Source organism: Capsicum annuum, chromosome 9, assembly GCF_002878395.1.
Source record: "Capsicum annuum cultivar UCD-10X-F1 chromosome 9, UCD10Xv1.1, whole genome shotgun sequence".
NCBI classification, from domain to species: Eukaryota; Viridiplantae; Streptophyta; class Magnoliopsida; order Solanales; family Solanaceae; genus Capsicum; species Capsicum annuum.
In genome coordinates this window covers 217,242,787-217,259,548 of record NC_061119.1, presented here as the reverse complement: position 1 = coordinate 217,259,548, position 16,762 = coordinate 217,242,787, and the positions used below count along the sequence as shown (strand labels likewise).

Below are 16,762 nucleotides of genomic sequence, written 5' to 3'. Positions count from 1 at the left end.
TAAGGCAGTCAACATTTGAACTTGTAAAAATAACACACAGGATGCATCTTTTAGCTATATATTCCTAAAATCAAACTGAATACATGATTGAGGAGAGTACAAGAAACTTTTCTTTGGGCTAAAAAGAAAAAAGAAGGTGAAAAAATAGTAAAGAGTCTTACAACAAAACAAAACAAATGTTTGTCTTTAACACAGCATGGAGCACCTTGGCTATAGGAAAGGTTGTAAGAGGTTCTTGATATGAGGTTGGTCCCACTCCAATGTTTCCCACCATTTTTCTTGAACTTTGATTTTTCTGAGGAATGGAAAAGGATGGCTATTTGTAGTTGGAGTATAGAAAGGCATCCTCTTAAGCTTGGAGCAGCCGAGAAAGGTCATCGATTCAAGGGAATCACAGATCAGCTTCCCCTCACATATTCTCTTCAAAAAAGGCAGGTAATCGAAGTTGAGCTCTTTTAGCTTTGGAAAGACACTAGTTGTAGATGTAATGAGGTGCTGCTGGGGATTTCTGCTTTGGCTACTTCCCACTTCCTCTGTCGCTATTATCTCTTCCATCTCAGCACACAAACTTACATCAAGCTTCTCAAGATTTTGGAGATCCTGCAAGATAGACCGTGGAAACAGCTTCTTCATCTTATAGCAGTAGCTGATACATAATTCTGTTAGACCCGAGAAGGTGTGAGATGCAATTTTTCCCTTACAAAGACCAACAAGATTTCGCAAATAAGCAAGAGTCAGACTATGGAAACATATGCAGAGTGGGTCTGTAGTAGTATTTCTACCAGAGGGCACGTTGACAATCCATTCAATGTCATCACAATGAGAGATCCTGCAGGTCAAGCCTCTTATAGACGTAGTGTGTGACAGAAAATTGTCCACCAAGCAGCTATTCAGCCCATGGCACTTTGTAATCTCTAGAATGTCAATGCAATGTGGAAGAAGAATTGATGTTGGCGCTTCTCCTCGGCCTGCTTCAATGGAGCAATTTTGTACAATCACTCTTCTTTGTTTCAATATACTATCTCCAAAGTCATGATGATGAGATGCGGACATCTCTTGCCCTACAAATATGGCATACCACCAATCTTTCTCATAGTTATGGCGACTTCTCATGAACTTGTTGAAGTTATGCAAATCGCAGATTTGGCCTGCGAATTCTTCGAGCAGTGCTAAGCTGATCAAGTCTTCACCTCGTGCATTCACACGTAGAGGAAGTTTGAGGCATTTAAGCTTGACTAAGCTTCCCATGCCTTGAGGTACTTCCTTAATACCAGTGCCAGATAGATCCAGCACCCTCAGATTTTTGAACTTTCTCAGTGGTGGTATAAATCTGAGCTGTGTACATTTTCGGAGTGAGAGTGCTCTAAGACTTCCCAAGTTAGATATGCCACTCGGCAAATCCATAAGCATCGAGTTGTAGCTCAAATCGAGTACTTGGAGGTTGTTCATATGCCGAAAGAAAGATTCAGGGATCCTTCTCAAATAACAATTAGACAAAAGCAAGGTTGATAATGTGGGACAATTGGGTGCCATGTCTTCAGGAATTCCCAGTATATAGCTTTTAAGAAAAGACACTCTATTTAAATCAAATGTCCAATCTCGCTCCTCTGGCACATATGATCCTATTCCAGCCCTTACCATGTACCTTGCTTTAACATTTGTGATCCGCAATGCCATTTCCCTGACTAAATCATGCATCTTTACACGTTCTACTCTGCCATTAATAGCTTCAAGAAAGCAGAGCTTGACTAATTTATTCAATATGGTATGGCCCTGGTTAAACTCTTCTTCCCTACTATTTCCCTTCACCAGTCCCTCCATTATAAATCGACCAATTAGTTCATCTCTGTCAATTACATCGTCCTCAGGATACAAAGCACAGTACAAGAAGCACTCTTGCATATTTGTATCTCTCAACCGATCATAACTATACTGCAGTACCTTGAAGACATCACTTTCCATGTCATCCGGGAATTCTATCAAGGCGTTCTTCCACTCCCTTATATCAGTCACCCCTCTCATGCTTCCCGCCAAAGTGATGAGACCGAGTGGCAAGCCCTTGCACCTTCCTGCCAAGGATTTCGCAATTGGCTCGGTATCTGGACTAAGCACAGTCTCGCATCCTAGACTCCTCCTGAACAAATCCCAAGCATCATAAGTATTGAGTTTCTTCACTTCGCATAGTTTCTGACAACCCATCTTTTTGCAAACTTCATACGAGCGTGTAGTTAGAATCAGTTTACAGCCTTCCACACCAAGAGGGTCACCCAACTTCTCCATGCAAAGGCGATCCCAGACATCATCCAATATGATAATAATATTCTTCCTTACTTGGAATGCCTGGTTTAATTGGCCCGCCCTTATATGTTCATCCTCCTCATTTGAAAGATCTAGATGCACAATTTTGGCAAGACCATCTTGTAATCCTTTGATGCTAAACCCCTGAGAAACAGTAACCCAACGAACTTGATAACGATACTCATTAACAAGACGATTGTGTATATGCTTTGCCAAAGTCGTTTTGCCAACACCTCCCATACCATAAATACCGATGCTCGAGACGTTCGCAGCCTGTAACCACGTCCAAATCACTTCTAAATTTTGTTTTGATGCTGCCTCATGAACTTGCGGTGCCAGCAGCGGCGGACACTCCTTGCGCTGATACATATCATGTACGAGTGCTCCAAAATGTTTACTTTGCTCAAGAAGTTCTCCAACCCTTCCATTCATCTTCTCCAAAGCACCTCCATTTTTCTTCCGTCTTGCCACTTCTTCTCTTAACTCACGTAATTCTTCTTCAATCTTGATAACCTCATCAAACCAAGATTCAACTTCTCTTTTCCTCTTCTTCTTCCCAAATCGCTCTTGATTCTCAACCTCTGTCTTCACATCGAGTGCTTTATCTGATAATTGCTTTACATTTCTTTTCAAAGTTTCCAAATTCTCATCAAAGGCACTGATACTTTTGAACTTCGTCACTCCAAAATCAACTACCTTCTCAATAAAAGTGTCCATGATCTCCCGAAAAGCACTGTAAAAAAATCATAATACTGTGAAATATTATTATTTTATCAACTATATTACTCATGAATTATCATTATTTTAGATTTTCATTATGTCAAGTAACTAATTTCATGTTGTTCATAAGTCTTATCCTTTTCATAGTTTATCTCCTTGCTGTAGAAGCTGTATAGAATCTATATATATCAGTGTACAATCAATAAAATACATTGCTCCTTTTATTCTACCGCCAGTTTTATACTTTATGGTTAACATATTTTTTAGACAACAATTTCAGTTTTATACTTGACAATATCACATTGTTGTCATGTGACCAGGAGGTCACGAGTTCAATCCTTGGAAACAGCCTCTGGCAGAAATGCAAGGTAAGGTTGCGTACAATACACCCTTGTGGTGGGGCCCTTCCCCGGACACCGCGCATAGCGGTAGCTTTAGTGCACCGGGCTGCCCTTTATTAATTAAATATTGTTAGCTTGATGTCTATACTAATTAATTTGACTCTCTATAAAAACTTATAGACTAAAGTTATTGTTTATCTTCAACCTCAAACAACAACAACAACAACAGACCTAGTGTATTCCCACAAAGTGGGGTCCGGGGGTAAGATGTACGCAGTCCATACCGCTACCTCCAAAGAAGTATAAAGGTTGTTTCCGATGGACCCCCGGCTCAAAATATCTTCAACCTCAAGCTTCCTCGAAATTGAGATATAAATTCCTGGAAAGATCCAATCTATTGTAACAACACTCGATCAAAACAAATAACAATTGCTCAACTAACTCTTCCTGGTTTCTTATAAATCTATTATAAACCCGAGTATAAATTTTAGGAACCTATTAGTGCGAATAATCCAAATTCCCATCACGTAGGGCCTACTTAAGGGGAATGCTCTGTACCAGGAGTTTCTTAATTTATTTCCATCAACTAATTCTAGAGTGACTACAAGGAAAAACTTCCTACTAGGAGTTTCTTAATTTATTTCCATCAGCTAAGTCTAGAGTTAATTCAAGGGACTTGAAGGTACATACTTATTTTAACCGGAAGAATCTAATGTAGCTCTCCTAATTGTTTAAGAGGCTTAATAAAAGGAATAAATGTAATAATCCAACAACCTAAGTTGCGCGACCTCTTCACTTCCAATGCCGCACCCGTGCCAGATTCTTCAAAATTACACTACTTTTGGAGAATCCGAGACGGACACATTGACATTTTTTAAGAGTCCGAGTAACATAGCCAGCAAGTTTGACATTTATAAAGGCAAAGTTAAAATGACAAAACAATTTTCCAAGCATCTATATGTCAGATAGTATCACATTGATATTTTACAGAAAGCACAAACATTTACCTTTTTCAGCTGATCAACAGTCAGATTTGGCATCACATACAATGAAAAAGAAGAACAATCAATCATGTTTAATTTTCTATACAAATGAAGTTTAAAAAATTGAAGTTTTCAGTCTGTTATTATCAAATACAATAAAAAAGAAGAATAAAAGAAATTGAGTAGTATTTACCTTTGATATCTTCAAGTTGAAACAGAAAGCAAAGAAATGGTGTAAGAAAGAAGCACTACACTTAATAAATGGACTGATTGATTTTGGTCTTTGGAAGGGGGTGGGGGTTCACTTTATAAGAAGGTGGTTTTTAAAATCATTTTTAAAGCAAGGATTGTCCCTACAAGTTTCTCATCCCTTTTTTTCAAGCATCTTTTATGAGAATTCATTGGCCTAAATGATGCAGGAATTTACTCGGAAGGATGGTGATCGATGAAATTTTTTTCAAATCCTGACGAATCGTCTAGATTTCCAGACACAAATGCTGAAAAAGAAAAAGCAAAAGCAAAAGAGAAGAAGTGCACTTTAATAATGGGGAACATACTCATTGCTTTTGGTCAAGGACTATCTTCAAAGAACAAATATGAAACAAAAATATGATCCAGAATTTTCATGAAAGAGAAAATAAATCGCAAATATAAAAAATCCAGCCATCAGAATTTTGCTCTAAATTTTGACGAAATATTATTGTTGCACTGTTTCTTTTAACAAGGCCAAAATTTAACAATGCTCTAAAGATCTTAGTTGCGCAAATCACCAAAATTCATCTCTCATAAAATCTATTTAAGGGGAAGCATTTCTTGTTTGGGGGTTTCTCGAACTCGAGTCTTCTGAGTATGATTAAAGGTATCTAATTCATCTCACCGTCCTTTTTTTTTTCTCATTTCTTCCTTTACCTTTCTCTTCTTTTTATTTTCCACTCAATTTTCCCATTCACTTGCTTTTTCTTTCCTTCTCCTATCCTTCTTCCCACTTTCTTCGAATATTGTTCCTTTCTTTTTCATCTTTTTTCACCTTCCCCCTCTTTTCCATGATTGACCGAGGAGAGTTAAATCAGAATACATGAAACTTCTCTGCACTTTCTAAAACTAATTACCAAGAAAACCAACCAATAAAAAAGAACAATTGATGTATCCGCATAAGTTTTTATTTGGAACTAATCAACTAACTATTTTACTATCCAAGTAGTTTTTTTAACGGTCCTAAGTAGATTTTGTCCTTGCTCCTCCTTGACCCTCTTTTTTTTTGTGAGATTCAGAGCGATAAGATCATTTAACTTGTACATATATATATATAGTATGTGTGTGTGTATATACCAAATGTCACTTCAGGGAAATCCAATAAAATTGAAAAGATATAGAGTGTGGTATGTACCTGTAAAGGTTTTGGACGAAGAGGAAAATCTATTGATACGAATAGAAGCATGTTTAGCTCCTATAAATACACAGAACTATAGAGAGAGACGCACACAAGACTAGGATTATATCAAAGACAGTTAAGATCAAAGACAGTCAAGCCTATACTTCTTTCAATCATGCTTTTGATCATTTGAAATGGTATAGATCATTTCTCCAATGTACAAACTCTTGACTCTTTATGTTTCGCTTGAAACTTCTGGATAAGATATGGTATAATAGGGATCAATTTTTTGTTAAAACAAATGAAGTTATGTGGATCAATTTTTAACACTCAAGCAACTTATAAGTTCGGATTAAGCACCCAAAACAGTGCTCTGTTACAACTTCTAACTTAAATTAGGGCCATTGTCTACTCACAGAAACAAAAAAATGGACAGAAAAATTTGATAAATAAATATGAGAGGTTAATAAAAAAGAAAATGACAACCAACTTGGATATTAGAAGTGTGTACTCCTCCATTTGTGAGAAGATAGCATTCATTAATTGTTAATAGGAGTAAGACAAGTCAATTTTTCAACATTAGAACTTACCAGTGCACCAAGAAACTCCGCATCACGAACATAATAATACGGAAATTGCTGCCCAATAGTTGATGGAGATGAACCACCGGCAATGCCATTACCATTGGGCATAAAGACTTGAGTTGCTCACCTTCTTCCTCCACCATGTCAGCCAGAAACATTGGGCATAAAGACTTGAGTTGCTCACCTTCTTCCTCCACCATGTCAGCCAGAAACAATCTGCTGCATTCTCAACCTAGTTGTTCATCTGATATTCGTATTTACACTAGTCTGGAATTGATTATAACATTATCATCAATGATTAAAAAAAAATTTCAATCAACCAATATTGTTAATTGGGAAGCACCTAGCAAAGGATACTACAACCTTATTTGTTTTTTCATTAAGATTGACATTGGAATCTGAATGCACATTTGAATACTAAGATGTGCATTAAGAGTACAACAGAATTTACAGAAAGCATACTCCTGGATATCAGTAATCTCTATGCTGCTTGAGCCAAGGTTAAAATCAACGAAACACTTTCGTTTCTTACTATTTAGGTCTTTAAGGTCAGTTTTCTATATAAGGCAGCAGTAGCAGCATCATAATGACCTGGTTTACAAAACACTTTAGTTTCTTTTAATGTCTTTTTGTATTGGGAATACAGCAGGTACCAAGGGTAAAATCTTATACTGTCAACAGAACATTATGCTACGTTCTAATTTCTCACTGCCTGTGAGCAGTTGTTATCATTTCAGCCATGGTGCTATAGCATACTGTACAGCTGTGTGCTGTGAAGTGTATTGATCAGAGAGTCCATACTCTGAAAATTTTGGTTCAACGTGCACAAAATGACCTGGTAATGATCTTGTTCCAATAGCTTCATTCCAAACGTCGAAGAATTCACCCATAATCTGGTGTGATGTCTCCCATGAGGAAATGGGAAGATACTCCATCTAAAAAGATAAAAGAAACATCTTGTGAGGCCAACATGCTCATAACCGGAACTGCTTAAAATTTGTGGAGTATTGTTGCAATGCAATGACACGGTGTAGAAAGCACAGGAAAGTTAAAAACACCAAGTTAACATGGAATATGATCAGAAGAAAGACAAAAAATTTAAAAGAGCAACTCCCCGGCTTATTCATTCTAGCTTGTTAAGTATCCCACATCGGAAAAGGGATGGGTAATTGGTCTCTTTATATGGACTTGGGCAATCCTCTCCATGAGCTAGCTTTTGAGGTTGAGTTAGTCCCAAGATCCATTCTTTACATGGTATCAGACCCAGGCCCATCCCAAATCTTTGTTCACCGATGTTGGACCCCATATTATATTGTCCACGCTCCAAATAATGAGGCCTAGGTGTGCGAAGGAGTGTTAAGTATCCCACATCGGAAAAGGAATGGGTAATTAGTCTCCTTATATGGACTTGGCAATCCCTCCTCATGAGCTAGCTTTTGAGGTTGAGTTGGGCCCAAGATCCATTCTTTACAATGCACTGCTTGAAGGTTCACAAGCACAGTCTGATGATGAGTACATATATAATGAAGGGCAAAGTAGTTTGGGGTTAGTGTGGAAGCTGTCTTATCTAATCTAAAACCTAGATGAGGATTGTGACATGCAATGTTAGGGGTCTCAATAAGGTGTACAAACACAAGGAACTCAGAGGATTTGTTTCCAATAATAAGGTAGTACTGATGGGCGATGGCTATAGTAGAGCATAAAGTTAAGCATAAGAGCACTGGCAAGACAGTGAATAAAGTGACCAACAACTGGGATTGGTGTACAAATTAGGTGGTGGAGGAAATAGGAAGGATTTGGGTTGTGTGGAACCCAAATACACTCCATTTTATTCCATTGGAGGTGCAAAATCAATTCCTACATGGCACTGTTGAAATATTGCTCATAGATATACATTCCACTTTACTGCTGTATATGGGATGCACACTGTACAGGATAAAGCATGCTTATAGCTTGAATTGCAGAAGCTTGCAAACAGCATACATAGTCCCCCTTAGAGATGAGGGACTATAATTATGTATTAAATCCGGAGGACAGAGCCTTTGGATCTCGTATTCAGACAGTGGAAATAAAGGACTTCAGAAGCTTTTTGGAGGACCCCACTGAGCTTAAGTCTGTGGGTAGGAACTTGCTTGATCCAATGGACACGTCCTTAGTAAAATTGACAGGGCTATTGTCAATGCTGACGTTGGTATGCGGAGAGTTTGGATGAAGTTGAAAGCCATGAAAAATGCAATGTAGGAGCTGAATAAGATGGAGTTCTCTGGTATTGAGAGAAGGATGCAGAGATTAAGGGAACAACTAGATAAATCTCAAGATACCATGAGTACCCCACAACAATCCCAAGTCCTGTTTGAAGAAGATCTGTCAAAATGGAGCTGTAGAAATGCAGTTTGATTATTTGATAGAGGAAAGCATCCTCAGACAGAAGGCACTGGTTGCAAGCTGTTGATTCCAATTCAAAGTATTTCTATGCTAGCATGAAAGACAGAAAGAATCAGAACCAAATCAGGTCGCTACTGGATTCAGATGGCAACCTATTGCACACTGAATATGATATTAAACCTTATTGGGAACCTCAGCAAAGGAAATGCCTGACTAGACAACAGCAGCTACAGCTCATTAAGACTATCAGCAGAGAGGAGATTCATAAAGCAATGCTGGATATTTATGAAGGTAAAGCTCCAGGCTGTGATGGTTGTAATGCATATTTTTCAGGAAGGCTTGGCCCAGTTCCACGTCTGTTCTTTGAGCGCCATTTTCTCTGCTGAGTTGTGCGTAAACTACTGACCTGGCGACTGGCGAGGGATATCCAGACAGGCCTTAACATGGAGAGAGGAGTTGGCATGGATCGCAAGTAATACTAAACAAATGAGCTGCTGCAGTCATATTCCGAATGGTGACAGCATGTTGAGCCTACCATAATGGCAAGAAAACGAATTGGAGCATATTCAATACAAGAACAGGAACGTACTTTATGCGAACTCATTGTCCATGACATATTCTTTAGAGGTCAATCGATGCTAAGAGTAGCACCCAAATTGCATCCCACAATTTTTATCCAATGTACCAATGCTTAGACGGGTTCAGTTGTTATAGTTGTTTTCTTCTGTTTTTAGAGTGGAGGCTGGTGTTTCTCAGCCACCTTGTGATATAATCATTATCTTGGAAAGAGCTTGGTTAGTTTGAATGAATGAATCTTGTTTGAGAAAGTATAGTTGGCCAATGGCCACCCAACTGAATGACACAATTCTATAAGATTGAAGCTTCATTTTATGACTGATTTATGATTAGAGGAACTAACATGTCATCTTGCAGTTCCTCAATCTCCACAAGACATTGAAGCACAATAAATGCAGATAATATCTCCCATACATGCTTAAATTTACAAAGCCAAGACTATGAATAGTGCTAGATAAGTTAATCACCTCCTGAAGTAAGAACAATAATTTACAGATCTCAATAATACAAACCTCAAAATTAAGTGCAGCCCTCGTTTTGTAAGACTGCAACTTCTCCATTATCACCTGAATTGATGACTCTGCTTCCACGAACAACCGTTGCCCTCTAATTACCATGTAATGCTTGTTGGGTTGTTCTTGAAGTGAAATCCCCAAAAATTCTCGAGGAAACTCCAATGCATTTGCTTGTTCTACAAAGAGAAAAATAACCTCAGCAATTCCACTAAATAGATGAAAACTTACTCACAAAAATGACATGCAAGGTTGCCCCATGGCTTTGAACTAGTGCTAAGAGGTAACACGTGATGTCGATGTGTGAGTTAGACATACATCACTGGTTCGAAGGCTGACGCAAACAAAAGACAAGCATTTAAGTGGAAAAATAGAGAGGTGGACCCATTATACATTGAATTTTTAGTCGTGCACCACTGCATTCGGGAGATTTCTCAATTAAAGAAAATGACATGAGAGGTTGAAGTAGGTTTGAGTGTGCATAGAATATGCACTATCAAGATTAACTAGCTTGAAAATGAATAGCTTAAAGTTATTACTTGCATATACATCATTGTATGTGTACATCCGTTATATACCCTGGAAGGATCAGGGTTCTTCTCTCAAAGACGAAAGGGTAGGACGCCTTTTTCAGCCTCCAGTGAGGCTGCTCAATTCAATAGGAGTCCTAACTTTTCTTTTTAGATTTTTTTATAACCGTGGTGGTCCGGCCAGCTTTTGCGCACCTCAACTAAATCCTCGCAATTCCTCCCACCACCAACAAATATCAGGTAACTATGTCCACCAAATTTAGGACATATGAAAAGAATCACATAGTGTTTTTTGTCTCTGCTGGGATTCGAACCTGAGAACTCACGCTCTCAACCCACTTCACTACCACTAGACCACACCCTTGAGTGCTTCTTTTTAGATGTTTTACCCAGTAAATCTTCACATCCTTGACCTAGCTCTTCATTGTTAATCATATACTCTATAAATGTTTAAATCCTCCCCCCTCCGTTATATTTCTTCTATGAGTTAACCACTCTTCTGAAAGGTTGTCTCACGAAAGAGGACCAATCAATTAATTAACTATACAAAGTTGGGTTGGATAGACAAATCCTCCACAACCATTTTGCTCTATTTTTGACCCAAATCACAAGATTATTTATAGATAATTTACCATGCACAGTAAAAAGCCTTCCTAAAAATTCAATCTTTTTAATGAATCCAAATTTTAAAGAAAAAAGATAACCTCATCATGGTAAAGTGAATCACAAGTACAACAACATACCCAATGAAATAAAATTTCATAGGTGGGGTCTCGGGAAAATATATAGTAGATGTATTCCATCGGATTCAAACTCACAGCCGATGTCTTATAGTTATCACAGGTATAAACAAAAAAAATGCAAATGTTCCAAGAATCCAATCATTTTATGAATCTAGAGGGAAAAAAAGGATCATCTCTTTATAGTTTATTAAGCAATGAAATACCTCTGAATATTGGTTTATAGAAGTTAAGAGTAGCTTTCCACTTTCCTTCTCTAACACCATTCATGATCTCAACACATTGAGATACTTCTGCGAGTAATTGAGTGTTAACTGTTGTGCCTGCATTTGACTGCCAGAGCAAAATCCTAACGACGTACAACCTAACAAATTGTATAAATAAAATAAACATACACACCAAAATCTATAAGCAATGATACGTTTTTAAGAAATCAAAATCGGTACCATTTGATCGGCATACTGCAGATACAGTCCCCCCCTTTTAGTCTTACCGAAAAATTCGCCAAAGAAAATGAAACACCAAAATACCTTCCGGCGTTGGCTCTTCTCGGTGGAAAGAACTAAGGGAATCTTGAAATATGTATGAAAAGAGTATAACGAAAAAAGCAAATGTCTCAAAAGGTAAGACTAATACACACTAAATAGGATTTTAGAGAAATGACAAAAATGGCCCCTTATGTTTAACGGTGGGTTCAAAATAGTCAGATACATACCTGACAGTTTTGATCCTTTATGTTTGCCATAAGTTATATTTGAGGGTAGGTTTAGAACAGTCTCATAAAAATGCAATTAAGAGTTGTGTCTTTTAAGTTTATTAAAAGTAAACACTTTTAGTCTTCGGCTAAATATAATGTCAAACTTTATCGAACACTTTTAGTCACTTGGATAGAGTTTGATATATATTTAGCCGAAGACTAAAAGTGTTAACTTTTAATAAACTTAAAGGACACAAATCTTAAGTGCATTTTTAGGAGACTGTTCTAAACCTACTCTCAAATATAACTTACGGTAAACATAAAAGATCAAAACTGTTAAGTATATACTAAAGTGAATTTTGAACCTACCCTGAAACATAAGCGACCATTTTTGTCATGTCTCTAAAATCCTATGTAGTAAGTATTAATGTTACCTTTTGAGGCATTTGCTTTTTCCTTATACTTTTTTCATATATATTTCAAGATTCCCTTAGTTCTTTCCGTCGAGAAGAGCCGAAGGCGGAAGGGATTTTGGGGTTCCATTTTCTTTGGTGAATTTTCCGACGAGACTGAAAAAAGGGACTATATCTGCAATCAATAGTATGCCAATCAAATGGTAACGATTTTGAATTTCTTAAAAACGTAATATTGTTTATAGATTTTGGTGTGTATGTTGATATTTATGTATACAATTTTGTTTGTCACTAAGGTTTTGCACTGGTAGCCAAATGTAGAAACAACAGTCAACACTCAGTTACTCACAGAAGTAGCACAATGCGTTGCGATCATCAATGGTGTTAAAACGGAAACTGAAAATCTACTCTTAACTTTTATAAACCCATGCTCGTAGGTATTTCATTGTTTAATAAACTATAAAGGGATGATTTTTTTCTCTGGATTCATTAAAATGATCGGATTTTTGGGAACATACAATTTTTTGTTTATACCTGTTATTCACTATAAGAACATCGGTCGTGAGTTTGAACTCAATGGAGCACATCTACTATTTATATTCCCGAGACCCCACCTATGAGATTTCACTGGGTATGTTGTTGTTGTACTTGTGATTCACTTTACCATAAAGGGGTTATCTTTTTACTTCTTTTTTTTAAACTAGTAAGTTTGGGGATATCTTTTTAGTTTTTACTTTATCTGGATTCATTAAAAGGATTGGATTTTTAGGAAATTTTGACTTATGTACGGTAAATTATTTATAAGCAATGTAATAATGTTATAATTTTGGTCAAGAACAGAGCAAAATGGATGTGAAGGATTTGTCTAGCTCTAGTCAACCCAACTTTGTATAGTTGATTGATTGGTTCTCTTTCGTAAGGCAACCTTTCCAAAAGAGTGATAAACTCACAGAGGAAATATGGGTTGGGGGTGGAGGGATTTGGGCATTTATAGGGTATAAGATTAAAATGAAGAGCTAGAGTAAGTACCTGAAGATTTACTGGGTAAAACATCTAAAAAAAAAAGCACCCAAAAATGTGGTCTGCTGGTTAATGAAGTAGGTTGAGAGCCTGAGGCCTCGAGTTTGAATCCCAACAAAGACAAAAAACACTTGGTGGTTCTTCCCATCTGTCGTAGACTTGGTGGACACAGTTACCCGATATCTGTTGCTGGTGGAAGGTGGTAGGTATCCCATGTATTTAGTTGAGGTTGAGCAAAGTTGGCCTAGACATCATATAAAAATAAACATCTAAAAAGAAAAGTTAGGACTCCCATTGAGTTGAGCAACCTCTAATGAGACTGAAAAAGGTGTCTGATCCTTTGGTCTTTGAGAGAAAACCCTGATCCTTCTAGGCTATTTAACGGATGCACACATACATCGTGTATATATTAGTAATAATTTTAAGCTATTCATTTACAAGCTAATTAAGCTCGATAATGCATATTTTGTGCACATGCGAACCTGCTTCAACCTCACATTTCATTTTCTTGTAATTGAGAAATCCCTCTAGTGCAGTGGTACAAGATTGAAAAATCGATTTATAATGACTCCATCTCTCTACTTTTCCACTTAAATGTTTGTCTTTTATTTGCGGCAGGCTTTGAGCCCGTGACGTACGTCTAACTCACTTAGGAAAGGGAACTATTTCCGCAATCAACAATATTCTCGTGGAATTAGTCGAGGTGCACGTAAGCTGGCTCAGACGCCATGGTTATTCATAAAAGGGAAAAGAAATTACTTAATGTGTTGGAGAGCATCAATGGGTGATAAAGAAAGTAAGGAGGGAAGCTACTCTTAGCTTCTATAGTTAGAAACAATTTAATACTCCCTCTGTCCCATTTTATGTGTCATCCTTTTCTTTTTAGCTCGTCTTAAAAAGAATGCAGCCTTAACTATAGTTAGAAACAATTTAACTTTAAAATTTTCCTTTTTACTCTTAATGAGATGATCTACAGCCACACAAGTATCTAAGGTTGGTTTTAGACCATAAGTTTCAAAAATCTTCCTATTTTTCTTAAACATCATGTTAAGTCAAACAGTGTTAAGTCAAACAGTGCCACATAAAATGGGACGGAGAGAGTACGCAAATTCATTCATAACTAATTCCTACATTACTAATAATTGTATAACTCTTACAAAACTACAAACAACCCCTAACTGCATTATTACAACAACAACAACAGCATACTAAGTGTATTTCCACATAGTGGGATCTGGGGAGGGTAAAATGTACGCAGTCCATAGTACTACCTCCGAAGAAGTAGAGAGGTTGTTTCCAACAGACTCCCGGCTCAAGAAAAAAAACGGTAAATAAAGTCGAAATAAAACATGAAACAAGATGAAATAAAAGAAAAAAACACCCACAAAGTAGTACTCTACACTATCAAACCGGGAGCACACCCCTCGCCCCGACCCTCCTACAACTACTAGCAAGGCTACACCAAAGCCCTAACTGCATAATTCTAACAGCTTACAAACGACCCCTTAATGAATCATTAAACAATGAACTACAAGAATATCAGCAGTAATAAAGATACTAATAGTAACATAAAGCAGAACAGTTGAGGAAATTTTCAAGAAAATACATACAGTCACCAAGCTTATTTGGAGTTGTAATTGATTGTATGACACAAACTTTAATTGTGACTTACAGCTAAACATTCCAAGACTGCGCCATTTTCTGAAGTACAAAATAGTTTTATCCAACTTCTCCCCTATTCTTCGATATCAGAGTCGTTCTGTGCAGATAACAACACTTGCTCAAGTTCCTTGCTGAAGTCTTCATTGTCATCCTGCTCGTCAGCCTCTTCTTGTTGGGAGAACTTTTCCTGCTCCTCTCGCGCATCATGTGAGACTACGACAGGCTGATGACGAATGCCTGTTTTTTGATAAAACAATTCCTTTTGAGCTTTCCAGTCATCAGCTGTCTTCCCAACCAGGTCTCCTATCAATGTCCGGTTCTCTGTTATGTGCTTTATGCTTTCGATATCCACCGTGTCACTAGCTCCTTTAAGAGCTAGCTCTTTCGCCCTTGCATATTCTGTCGACTTCTGCTTGAGCAAATCCACCTCAAGCTCCGATCCCATGTCCATGTTAGTGAAGTGCTCAATCCGTGTATTTGCAAATAACTTTTCGCACGCTATTTGTATACTCGCATTTTGTACTCCTCTCAGTTCGTCTAATCTCTCTGCTGCAGAGCTCTCATTCACATCCACTAAACCAAAAACAAACATCTTCTTATCTAACATATGCTTCACCACAGCAGGGACTACTTTAGCATCCTTCGCCTTTGCCTCCGAAACAATGTTCCTAACGTCCTTTAACTCTCTTAGGGATAGATAAATCTTGAAAGGAGGCTTGAATGGTTGTGTTTCATAAAGGCAATATAAGCAATACAGGCCACCCATTCTACTCAAAAGAGAATTAGTAGACACCATGTAACCAATGCAGTAGGCATACAGTGATTGTATAAACCAGGCCTGATCTTTAGACGATGGACTCGCCTCGAAAATATACGAAAACTTTTTCGAAACCCACACTCTCTTCATTTCTGCAAAAGTAGGTGATCCACCCTTCGCAAAGTCGTTTATAAGCTCGTCAATGTCTAATTTGAAAGGTTTAAGGTCCATGTTGCGTGCAGCCCGATACACTAAAGCTCCCACTGTATACTGGGTACGGGATTTGACGTCAAAATCGTATTGGTTGGGGCTCTAAACTTAGTCGAATTTGATGTCAAACTTGTGCTGTGAATGCAATGCAGGCAAGGTGTTTGATACTAGTCCTCAAGTGAAGCTGTTGATGAGAAAAACGACTCCATAAACCCTCCAGGAGTCTTTAATTAAAAACAGGGACAAGTGGTTCTACGATCTTATAAAGTTAAAAAAACAAAGTTCCTTAACAACTTTTACATTGTTCAACAATTACATTAATTATTTTAATAACTGTGCACAATTATTAAACAACTTTAAAAAGTTGTCAAACAATTTTTGTGTAACAAACAACTGAGAGAGGTTGCTGGAATAAAATTTTTTTAAATAAAACTCAAAAAAATTATCCCTTTCATCTTTTAAAAACTTGAAGGACCTTACTTAATTGGAAAATTTGTTTCTCCCTTTTAATTCAAGATTTATATCAAAAAACATATAAATATACTTTAAGCTTTAATAAATGATATAAATACACTCTTATCGTTAATAAAAAAATGCATATATAAACTCCTGAACTTTAATAAATATTATCAAATATACCCTCCATCAATGAAAAAATATGATATATACCCCTGAACACTTTGATAGACTGCACAGATATACCATCGATCATACGTTAGGTATAAATATACTCTTATCGTTAATAAAAAGGTATATATACAAACTCCTTAACTTTCATAAATAGTATAAATATACCCTTCGTCACTAAAAAGGTATATATATACCCTTGAACTTTAATAAATGATACATATATATCCTCTATCATACTTTAAGTATAAATATACCCTTATCGTTAATGAAAAATATATACCTTTTTCACTAACGGACGATACATGTCATAGTCTTGTTTATTTGTCCTTTTT

General features: G+C 37.1%; 2 protein-coding genes across 7 annotated transcripts; both read right to left on the bottom strand.

Moving 5' to 3' along the window:
- Window positions 1-27: 27 nt before the first annotated feature.
- Window positions 28-9,907, bottom strand: LOC107841087 (probable disease resistance protein At1g61300). 5 transcript variants are annotated; one of them, XM_047396617.1, is made up of 4 exons: window positions 9,772-9,907; window positions 4,536-7,233; window positions 4,367-4,375; window positions 28-3,031 (listed from the first exon to the last, which is right to left on the bottom strand). In XM_047396617.1, the coding sequence occupies exon 4, from the start codon at window positions 3,013-3,015 to the stop codon at window positions 211-213; it is 2,805 nt and encodes a 934-aa protein (XP_047252573.1). In that variant the 5' UTR covers window positions 3,016-3,031; window positions 4,367-4,375; window positions 4,536-7,233; window positions 9,772-9,907; the 3' UTR covers window positions 28-210. The 5 variants fall into 5 exon arrangements, with proteins under 5 accessions (XP_047252573.1, XP_047252570.1, XP_047252571.1 ...); XM_047396614.1 differs by having other exon boundaries at window positions 4,367-7,233; XM_047396615.1 differs by having other exon boundaries at window positions 28-4,375.
- On the bottom strand, window positions 9,813-16,140 carry LOC107840906. Of its 2 annotated transcripts, XR_007044643.1 has the most exons (2): window positions 14,844-16,138; window positions 9,813-9,950 (listed from the first exon to the last, which is right to left on the bottom strand). XR_007044643.1 is itself a non-coding variant. In XM_047396618.1 (1 exon), the coding sequence occupies exon 1, from the start codon at window positions 15,819-15,821 to the stop codon at window positions 14,907-14,909; it is 915 nt and encodes a 304-aa protein (XP_047252574.1). In that variant the 5' UTR covers window positions 15,822-16,140; the 3' UTR covers window positions 14,711-14,906. The 2 variants fall into 2 exon arrangements, 1 of the variants encoding a protein (XP_047252574.1); XM_047396618.1 differs by lacking the exon at window positions 9,813-9,950 and having other exon boundaries at window positions 14,711-16,140.
- Between the last annotated feature and the right edge of the window lie 622 nt (window positions 16,141-16,762).

Coding starts and splice junctions, on each gene's coding strand:
- LOC107841087 (XM_047396612.1), bottom strand. CDS start 3,015: ATGGACACTTTTATTGAGAAGGTAGTTGATTTTGGAGTGACGAAGTTC.
- LOC107840906 (XM_047396618.1), bottom strand. CDS start 15,821: ATGGACCTTAAACCTTTCAAATTAGACATTGACGAGCTTATAAACGAC.